Source organism: Carassius carassius, chromosome 50 (genome assembly GCF_963082965.1).
Source record: "Carassius carassius chromosome 50, fCarCar2.1, whole genome shotgun sequence".
In the NCBI taxonomy this organism is placed as follows: Eukaryota; Metazoa; Chordata; class Actinopteri; order Cypriniformes; family Cyprinidae; genus Carassius; species Carassius carassius.
Window position 1 is genome coordinate 13,515,614 of NC_081804.1, and position 11,710 is coordinate 13,527,323.

The window sequence follows — 11,710 nt, forward strand, 5'->3', positions numbered from 1 at the left end:
CATCCATCTCCATTGTTCCAGACTGGGTTTTGTACAGAGGCCAACACCCGTTGAGTAATGGGAGCCGGTAGCTCACAGAAAATGCTATGGGTCTAGCCTTAATTAAACCCTTGGAGGTTTCTCTTATAAGAGTGAGACAGGACATAAGCAGAATGCCAAAACAGGAGTCACCATCTCACTCCTACAGCCATACCATTTGAAGAAAAGCCATTTGGCCAACATCTGTAGTTCAAGTAGTTAAACCAATAAATAGACTTGAATTTCAAGTAAAAAATTATTAAAAGCATAACATTTTGCAGCTAGTTGGTTGCACCAGGAACAGCCCCTTTTGCTGGAAAAGGGGCATGTGTATTGGTATCTTTGAATGTAGCAAGATTATGGGAGGTCAAGGCTCAAAGGGAGGTCAAGGTCAATGACAGCCCATGGGTAGGGTTGTCTGACTGGTGCAGGGGACACTTGACGAGCCTAAAATAAAAACTTGAGCAACTGTGGCAACTCTATAAACACTGGGCCTTCCTGTTCTCTACTCGCAGTGATACTAGTTCACCCCTGTCAGCACGCACATACATATACTAGCTGAGAAAAAGGAGGAGGGAGGGGGGTAATCCTGCCTCGCCTGGAGGTTTTTGGGATTGACTTTGTTTAGGCGGCATTCCTGACCCTGGCCTGTTTCTCTCAGCACTCACAGTGGAAAGTTCTGTGGGGTCCAGCATGCTCTCCAGTGTCATCGCTGCCAGGGGAACGTAGATCGCGGTCTCCACTTTTTCCGATGGTGCCGCGACCTTCCACTCCAACCCCTCCATCCCCTGCTCTTCTTTGGCTTGCCCAGTACCCTCCTGCTCTGTTTGGGAAAGGGTTACAGAAGGAGGACCTGGATCGGAATCCAAAACCGAGCACTGGGCCTGCGAAAGCAGAGAGGTAGGGAGAGGCGTGGGGTCAGAGGTGGGGGGTGGCGTGTCCTCAGAGGGGGTGCTGAAACTCTGCCCTGGCTCTTCATTATTTTCAGCTGGGGGCTGTGCAATATACACACAGATGGACACACAAATATGAACACAAACATGCATGTCACAGCACTAACTGCCGCATCTGTATGACAGACTATTTGGTAGATACGAGAGCAGCAAGAAAACGAACAGAACTAAAGAAACACAGCATGCTAAATAATTACACAATATCATGCATTTCAAAACAAACATGTAGCATACCAAGAACTGTTCAATCAAAAACCACAAACATGCAAACAAGTCATTTTGAATCACCACAGTCTCAACTTCATTCTCTGTTCTAAAACCTTGTAAGCTTGCATACAGAGGCACCATTTCAAGACAAGGCTCTGGATGTGAAGGCTGTTCCATAAGGTAGGCAACTTCATTTTGTTGCTTCCAAGACAATACCACATTGCAATGTAAAAAGCTAAGTGAAAAAAACTATTTTTGAGAGATGCTGCCATCACAGAGCGTTCCAAATCAGTCGCAGGTGCCTATGCAGGAAGTAGATAGTATGGCATCTCACTAGATTTTGCAACAGAGCTATTGGCTATTAGGTATTGTCCAAATGTAATCTAAGACATTATATCATCAATATTTAATAAACCTCATTAAATCTGATAAACATGTACAAAATCGATGCTTGAACACTTGATACTGCCCTGTCTGGACAGTGTATCTTTGTACACAGTGTGACAAAAACAAAAACATTCTGATGTTACAGAGTCTTCATATCTATGCCTGAGCCCTGAATAATTAATGAAGGAAGGCTGGCTGACGTCAGTACCTCGATGACGGAGGTCTTTTCCACCTCTTGGCTCTGCTCTTGGGGTATGGGTTGCTCTTGCTCCTTCACCTCTTGAGACTTTTCCTGGGGTGAGGGCTGGATGTTCTGGTTCTCCTTGTCACTGTCATCTTTGGGGCTTACATGTGCCAGAACGGGGCTTACCTTGGCCACCATGGTGTTGGAGCGTGGCCTCATGGAGCGGCCACGATGCACAGTCTCCCAGCCCTCTGCATCTTTCTTTGCTAAGGATTGATGGACATAGATATATACATAACCACAGAAATGCTTAAACATCTAGTTCTGAAAACAAATGACTGTCAATACAGAAGATCCATTCACCTGGTTTTTCAGCAGGGATGTTGACACTTGGGCTGGGAACAGGAAGGGACTGGGAACACTTGACTCGGTCCGCCCAGCTTGGTCCAGTATGGGAGAGACGTGCCACAGCCAGAGTGGGAGGGGGACCCCTGTAAACACACACAAACCATTTAAACCAGATATCTCAGATTCAAATGCCCAAGTGTAAAGTAGCCAGGTGGTGTTCTTCATCAACAGTTGCACAATTACAACAGATACAAATGTTTTACAGTCTTTACTGTTAAATCGTCCCCTTCTATGGGTAGTCATCACAAACGCTCTTGCTATGCATCATTGCACAGGGCATCCTCAAACACTGCAAGATAAAATGGAAACTTCAAAACGAGGGCCCTCCATCTTGATCAATATCCATTTCCTGCAGCATCCAATTACAGCGTAATACAGACATGGATGCCCGTGCTTCAGCAGTCTTTAACCACACTTAGATCTGCACCCCCAACAGTCTCAAGCACAGGCCTGAAGAGAACCCGGCAAAAATCGCATTAAACAAAACGGTTAGGCTGTTGCGGATCGATTACTCTTTTCCTCCCAGCCTTTGCCAGACAGGCGTAGTCTTTCCGGTCTCGTAGCGAGGCCAAGATATGTATTATATCTGCCATTGATTTCTTCATCTGAGCATTCAGTGGCATTTCAAATCGCATTATCAATTGTCTTCCTTTCACACTATCAGCTTAAAAACAACAACAACAACAACAACAACTAATGCAGGGAGCCTCAAGTCTTGCTCCTCTGTTAGGAGTTGAGAGTCGCCACAGTTAGCCAACAGAGACACCAGTGTCAATTAGCATGCTGTGGGCAAGGATAAGGGGGTTCAAGCCAGATTCAAGCAGATATATATCCGACTATATGTGAAATTGTGAGTATACTTTGGGGAAAAAAAAAAAAATAGATGATCCAAGGAACGGCATATTTGTTACATTTTCCAAACAATAAAGTATATCAGTTTTTGCTTTGCAATAGCAAATGATATAATATACTGAATATAGTTCCTATACATTAGTGGTAATTTCGTTAACGAAAACTATGACGAAAAATGTTCGTCAACTAGTTTTTTCCTGATGAAAAAGAGACTATGACGAGATGATAAGGTAATTTATCGATAACTGAGACTAAATGAACATGCAATATCTGTTGTACAAGACTATTACGCGCCTGTTCATGTTTCCGGTTGCCAGATATCTAGAGATCAAATCCTCCATTCAGAGCTTTTCTGTTCTGATTTATGCAATCAGGCAACCATTCACAAATACTCTCTCTGCAGAGGTGCCATGATCTGAAAACACCGATATACAGTATTGTACAAGTAAAACTTTACAAGTATTGTAAAGATCTCCATTTGAGGTATACTGCTTAAACCAAAGTGTCACTCAGCCACTCTGTGTTCTGTAATGGATCTCAACTGTATTGTTTTTGATATTGGTAACGTTACTTATGCAACCTCTGTGCAGCCTTTTAGCCATTGTTTTAAAAGAGAAGTATAAATGCTATTAGGAATTTCTCTGTTATAATATTTGAGAATAGTGGTAGACCGATATATCGCCGATGTCGATATTGGCTGATGTGTTCGAGGTGGGACTTTTATTTTGATGGCACTGAGAGTGGCAGTGCCTGAGCACACACAGTGCTCACGTTCTCTCTTGTTTGTCGTCGTCATTAACAGTTGTGTCTAACATGGATAGAAGTCTGTCTAATAATCAGATAGAATGATTAAACAAAGAAATTAATGTATACAGAAAGTATTATAATGATTGCTTTTATAATATTATTAATAATAGAAAGGCAAACACTATAACACTATAAGTAAATAAGTGTGCATTTTTATCCAGCATGATCACATGTTCTCTGCATGATGGTCAGTCCGTGTGAGTTGAATGCTTTAAACTATAAACTCGTGATTTCAGATTTATACTGCGCCTTATGCATTTGCACATATACTATCATATTCATGTCATTTTCACTGTGTGCTGTATGTAAAATGAGAGTTATCCTGGCTTTATTTAAAAAATATGATTTCCAGTGCACACAAACTTCCCAGAGTGCCCTGTTGGTTACAGTGATTACTTTCTTTTAAATTTATTTATTTGTGAAAAATACTGTCATCTAAAGTATAAGCATGTTTCTTTTACACATTTATTTTTTAATCCGTTGTCAAATGATTTCAAATTTCTTAAATATTAATAATAATAATTTTTTAAAAATCATATCGGCTTTATATCAGCCCCCCTGCTTTCCAAAATATCGGCAGTCAAAAAACACATATCGGTCGACCACTATTTGAGAGTAGGTTTTTGTTACACTAGTTTTCATAATGTGAAAGACAGGGCGAGTGTACAGTATATCTGAAGTCTTTGGTATTTATTTAGCCTCTAATTGATATCCTGTTTTAAATCTGTACACTAACGTTAGATCAGGTATAATATTCAATATTCTATTTATTTGTGCTTACTGATGAAACAGCAACTTATATTATATCTTTCATCATTTAACCATTATACAGTAAGACGAAAATATGATGAAAATCAGTAAGTTTCCACTGACTAAAACTTGACTAAAACTAAAACAGGACAAGTTGAACTAAATATGATACAAACTTCTAAATAGCTGACAAAATGAACACTACTATACAGTAATTTTTCCTAAATATCACATTATTAGCTGTATTTTTTCACAACCGGTATCTACTGGTCCAGATCAGAATTATTGTTTTAGACACTTAATATATTTTACGACAGCAGAGAATATGGATGAAATATACGTTTTCATTTAACAGCTTTTTTCTTTTTCTTTTTTTAACTTCCCAGAATACTTTATAGGTGAAACAGTTATAAAATATTTCCTTTACAACATTACAAATCAAATAAAGAGTTCATAATTTTCACAGTGATCATTTCTTATAATATATGGTACATGAAAACTAAAATGCATGATTTCCCCTATAGTGGACACATATCTTTAGGAAATAGCCATAAAAGATTTATAGATTTTTTTTCCACCCCCAAAGACTGAAAACAATTATGAAACAAAATCCTGAAACAGTTGTCATAATTCACAACAATCTCTATAAAAAAGTATTGAGTAATGTAAAAGCAATAAACATTCATAAAAACATTTGACTTTATGCAAACACACACACACACACACACACATACACATATATTATATTATTTTTTTGTGATTAGTTGCCATGGCATATGGTACCAAGTGGTTAGAGTGGATAACAAGAATATTGGAGAAAAAAGTACTTGTGAGTATTTGAGGGAATTGTTTTTGAGTGATCCTGGGTGTGATGGATGTAACTTGATTGGCCTACCCAAAATTGAGGGCACGGCGAACGCCAGGTGATGGAACAATACGGTCTGACGAGGGGCTGGACATTACATGTCTCCCTGGTGACATCTTTCGAACTTCCCAAGTTAAAGAAGTGGGCCTGCAGGAACAGAATAAAACAGTCAAAGAAAGGTATCGATTCAGAACAGAACCCAAACGTATAAAAATCTACTTCACAAAAATATTTAATAAACAGATGCTAGGACCAGGGCAGGCTTACATGCTTCTAAAGGACACACATTCAACTGCTGTAGAAATGTAGAGCTTTTTAAAGAGTACTTTACAGTTTGACACACAACTTAAAAGCTCTTGCTCTTATACCATAATCAATGTACTATTGTTGTGGTCACTTACTCATTACATAAAGGGGTGAGGCAGTGAAACAGTGAATCAACACAAACTGGTCATTGATCAGGCTGAAAGCAGGGTTTGTGAACATGTTGAGAGTATGTGTGTGTGTGTGTTTATGTATATATATATATATATATATATATATATATATATATATATATATATATGTGTGTGTGTGTGTGTGTATTGTAATAATCATGACAGGCGCTGGTGTTTGTCTGTGATTTATACAGTTGAGTACACAAGCCTACATATCCATTGCAGAATATGCAAAATGTTCCTCACTTTAACGAAATAAGAAAATTGCATGTTATTTTTTAAGTATGGTCTTGAATAAGCCATTAAACATAACAGATGTTTATATATATTCCACAAGACAAAATAACTGAATTTGTAAAAATGAATCATTCAAAAGTTTTACATCTTAATACAATCATTTCCAGAATGATTCTTGAATGTTTTTATGTTTTGTGATAGTTGTTCATGAGTCCCTTTTATGTCTTGAACAGTTCAACTGCGTGCTGTTCTTCAGAAATATGCTCCAGGTCCTGCACATTCTTTGGTTTTCCAGCATCTTCTGCATATCTGAACTCTTTCCAACAATGACTATGATTTTTAGATCCATCTTTTCAAACTAAGGACAAATAAGGGACTCATCCATAATTACAAAAGGAGAAAACATTTACTGATGCTCAAGAAGGCAACACGATGCATTAAGAGCCGGGGGTTGTAAACCTTTGAACAGGATGGTGATGTGTAAATATTCTTTTCTTTTCTCTCATTTAGTACTGCACTTCAGAAGCTACAAAATAAATACATACATGTTTTCCAGAAGACAAAATGAGGACAATTTACCCTGATCATCCAATTAATTCAGTTTATGCATAGGCTCTTAATGCATAGTGTTGCCTTCTTGAGCATTAGTAAATGTTTTCACCTTTTGTGAGTTCAAGTGCAGAAGATGCTGGAAAACCAAAGAATGTGCAGGACCTGGAAGATATTTCTAAAAAAAAAATACACAGAAAGACACTGTTCTAATATTTAAGGGTATGTAAACTTTTGTACGGGGTAATTTTTTATAAATTCAGTTATTATTTTGTCTTGTGGAGTATATATATATATATATATATATATATATATATATATATATATATATATATATATATATATATATATATATATATATATATATATATATATATATATATATATATATATATATATATATAAACATCCGTTATGTGAAATAGCTTATTCAAGACAGTAATAAATAAAATAAATAGCATGTAATTTCCATGATCACTCTTGTTTTATGAACATTTTGCATATTCCACAAGGGGTATGTAAACTTATGAGCAAAACTGTATATGTACATGTATATTTATACACACACACACACACACACACACACACACACACATATATATATATATATATATACACATACATATACACACACGCACGCACGCACGCACGCACACACACAAGCATACCCACATACATACATGTACATATATATATATATATATATATATATATATATATATATATATATATATATATATATATATATGTAAAATTACATTTATATATATATATTAGAGTTGTTCCAATTCCGATACTAATATCGGAAATATCACCGATACCACAACAAATTCTGGCATCGGCGAGTACATGAACCCATATACCGATCCGATACCATTTTCTTAAACACGACCTAATTATGTCCGCTAGCTTTGCCTAACTGCTGCACGGTTCTTCTTCGCTGCTCAGAATACATTGCAAACACAGGAAGTTGTGCTGTGTTGCCACAAGCAACCCCTGTTTAGAGCAGCGAAGAAGAAATGAAAACGCGTTAGCAGCACTGATCTATATATGACTGGATCGCTCATCGCTTTCTAAACTCCCAACAGACACTTCTATATTGTAGATCAGTGGTGAGCAGTATGTCTGCTGTTTAGCAGTATTTCAGACTGGACCAACCAGAGAGTAAAATGCTGAAAATTGAAAAATGTGATGATACCAGCGTCTCTGTGGTACCGGTAGGAAGTTACCGACTCCAGAGTATATTCGGGACCCGCAGCTGCGTTCAGTCGCTTCCGTGTTAGTCTAAGCGCAGGGCTCCAGACTGTAGCCGAATATATACTAGTGTTTGTGAATATTAAACTGTAAAATACTATTTAAATATTACTCCTGCAAATTCTACATCTCTGTGAGTGACGGGCGCAGATGCTTGGGAGCTCGCTGTTTTGTAGTCTCTGACGTGCGTCACTATATGAGGACACGAATGCCTAAACTGTCACTTCATGAGAATTACCGTTTCATTTGAGAAAGCTGTCATATCATAAACACAGACACTCAAAGATCTTCATGGCAACCCATCGAAATAAATGTTCGGTTTAACGTGAGTAAATTGACAATATATTAAGCTACTGTTGTAGCCTACAGTAGATTTAGCTCTGTCTCTATGTAGTAATAATAATACGTCTCTACTTATTTGTTGCAGTTTTTTTATACAGTTATATTGTAAAATTAAAATATCTTTTTTAGTTTGCGGTGTTAGATTTTTGGCTGCATTTGAAGTTCTTTTTCGCTTAAGAAAATAAATAATATTACTGTAAAATTCATGTCAGATAATAAAAAATATTGTAATAAATACAGTAGTTCACCATGTATTTGTTCATGTTTTATTAAGGGATAAGTCTGGAGCACACCATAAAATAATTCTAGCAATTTACACAGGGCTAGTAGTATATACAGATACACACCCAGGTATCGGATCAGTACTCGGTATCGGCCGATACCCTGAGCCGGTAATCGGTATCGGGAAGAGAAAAAGGGTATCGGAACATCTCTAACATATAAATCAAAATCACACAGATCTTATAATTTAACTTGCTTTATAAAAAAAAACAGCAAAAGACAATGGCATGTCCCCATCTCAGATAGCAAGCACATTATCACCTGTTCTGAGCATCAGTTTTTTCCAGCTTCTCCTGTAGTTGGATCCAGTCAATTAAAGCTTTGAAGTCACGGACGTAGTTATCCAACATCATCAGGACCTCCTGGGGGAAGGGGGGGGGCATGTGTGCTGTCAGTTGTGAAAGCCTCAATGAGATAAGGGTTACATGCAACTCTGATATTTGCTTAAGCACCGACCAACTATCAAAACTCACAGCCTTCTTGACCGAAAAGGATGTGCTTGCAGAGACTTGTCAAAAGTTGCAAAGAGTTGTTCTACATCAGGGGTATCCTATCTTGTTCCTGAAGGCTCACTGTTCTGCAGAATTTAGCTTCAACCTTGATTAAACACACCTGAACCAGCTATCGAAGTCTTGAAGATCGACAGAAACTACCGGGCAGGTGTGTTGGTGCAAGCTGGAACTCATTTCTGCAGGACATTGGCCCTCCAAGAGCAGGACAGGACAACCCTGAGCTATGAGCTATCAAAATGTTAAAAGTGGCAACAAATGTCTGAAATTGCCAATGTCAAGGCAAAGTTATTTCAGTTTAACAACCCACCAAACATACAATTTAATTCAGAACATCCGAATCGACCTCCCCTACTTCCTGTCATTATAGTTCAGCCCTGTTAACATTCACCCCACTGATAAAGCTGTGACCCCAGAGACCTGATCTGACCTTGCAAGAGGGCCAGATCGGCCCCCCACCCTGACATCTCTTTTGTGGCATTTTTGAAGGAACAATGAGCAGGGCCCCAGCCAAGACCCCTGTCAGAATCTAGTGCATTCTCTGCTAAACAGAATCCCGTACGAGCCCCCGATTCTTGCTCACACTGAGGGGCTCGTGTAAACCAAAACCCTGTTGGCTCTACTAAAAAGTGGGCATCTGTAGCTACTGGAGCACATCTCACACCCCACCACCCACCCACCAGAAGCATTTCATTCACAAATACCAGGAGGGAATAAATAAAGAAAAGGGAAAAAGAGTGGTGCTGCTCTTTCTTGCCTCAGTGGTCTTCCACAAGAGGTGCAGCTGAAATTACCAATTAGCTTTGCGAAAGGGGGCTGGCAAATCTGATTGAGGCTGTAATCATTTCTAGTTACTGGCAAAGAGTGTGCAGCGAATGAAGAAATGTTCATTGTCTATCCGATATTCGATCTGGGAGCGCTGTAGGGACTCTGGGGAATCCCCTGGCTCCAACAAAGATGCTAGAGAGTGTCGCAAAGCCTTGCACAACACTACAACCTTAGACCTACCACAGGCTCTTAAGATAAAAAAAAAACTTACAATTATTAAATCTGCCTCAATGCCAGTCATAATCAATCTTAATTTATGTGCTTGAATAGTTTCCTACAAATCTATTAATGAAGCAGTAGGTCATCTAAAGCGGTCAAAGTTGCATTGCGTAGTGTTCAGAGCCACTTCTGTCGCACTATACATGATAAAAGTGGAGTGCATTTGAATATAATCAGCAAGGTTCACTCCTTTGTGGGTATGCGGCGTCTTCCTCAATGTGACTTTTTACCCAGCCTTCCAATCATTGGAGAAGAGGCAGGACAAATACTACAACGTCTAGCCATCCTACTTGAACTACTGAATAATGGAGAACTTAAAGGTGCAATAGGAAATCTTGGAAAATGCTAACATTAGCCTGATAGCACTGAAATCGTACGTCCCACCCTCCCTGCAATCGCCATCTAAAGCCTCGCCCCCTGAACGAATTTATGCTCACAGACCAGAATACCAGAGACAACATTACTACAATAAGCAATATCAGCGGTTCCCAATTCCAGTCCATGTTCTGAAGTGAAGTAAACCCCTGCTCAGGGAGTAGGGAGCAATGAACACTGTGTAGGGATCATATAGATCAGAACACAGTTCATTCACATAGCTCACTTTCAACTTAAGTTGGCCATCTAAATCGGGTGTGTTAACTAAGCGAGACTGGAATTGGGAACCGCTGGGCTACATCAGGGGTCATTCACCAGCGAGAAAACTTTACTACAAGTACTACAATACCAGGAAGGAAGACCGGGTTGTTGATTTTTGTCTGCCATTCTCGCTCTGTCTGCACAGCGTCCATGAACGTGCTGATGACTTATCCTGCCTGGCGAACCGGGTGCGCAGAAGTATGCAGATACATACGTTGACAGGCAGATAGGAAAGCCATTTAAAACGCTCAGACAGAGTGTTTTGATTGGACGTACATTTCTTGGTCCTACGCCTTCCACAGAATACATAAATATAGGTAAATACATTTAGGCCACTTAACTTAATGATTGCTACAAGGATGTGAAGACACTTTCAACCAGCATAACAAAAAAAAACTTCTGAAGACAATCACCTATTGCTGGTTATTCCATTTTTATTATATATATTTTATACTAGTAATATGTTACTGCCACAGATTTTCCAAATCATAGCAACCAAAGCATCTCAGCTGGAAAAACGCTGTCCCACCAAAGCCTTCTCAAGCGCCATCAGCTGGCCACTTTCAGAAGAGTGCCTGGCATTTTCTCAGCTGGCTAAAAAATGCTTTGGTGGATACATATTAGTTGAATATTTATTGTTAACCATGTGGTCTATTAGTCTTTTTTGCATTTATGCAATGTACTGGAGCCAAACCTGAGAAGGCAGTTCAGAAAATTCCACAAAGTTCCTTCCTGGACATGTAATTTACGCAGTTGTAATTCATCGGTGGGGATTATGGTAATGAATGATTGTGCACATGCAGCCTTTTCACAAATGATTGGAATTCATTAACATACACGTTGAACTATCAAATCTAATGATTACAATATGTTTGAGAATCCGGAGAATAGTTGTCAGGAAGGTCTGTTTTACGGGCAAATAACACTGAATTTACTTCTATATTAATACAGTTTCATGAATGAGGCCCAATGTGTTGACACCTGTA

The 11,710-nt window shown here is 38.8% G+C and overlaps 1 protein-coding gene across 2 annotated transcripts in view; it reads right to left on the reverse strand.

Moving 5' to 3' along the window:
• Positions 1-11,710, reverse strand: part of LOC132133783 (S phase cyclin A-associated protein in the endoplasmic reticulum-like) — a 118,364-nt gene that overhangs the window by 90,515 nt on the left and 16,139 nt on the right. Inside the window, exons 5-9 of one of the 2 annotated variants that reach the window (XM_059546752.1) lie at positions 8,794-8,894; positions 5,462-5,578; positions 2,113-2,240; positions 1,774-2,015; positions 687-1,013 (exon numbers count right to left, since the gene is read on the reverse strand). In XM_059546752.1, coding sequence (XP_059402735.1) covers positions 687-1,013; positions 1,774-2,015; positions 2,113-2,240; positions 5,462-5,578; positions 8,794-8,894 — 915 coding nt within the window. The remainder of the gene's footprint in view (positions 1-686; positions 1,014-1,773; positions 2,016-2,112; positions 2,241-5,461; positions 5,579-8,793; positions 8,895-11,710) is intronic. The other variant, XM_059546753.1, reaches the window with a different exon arrangement.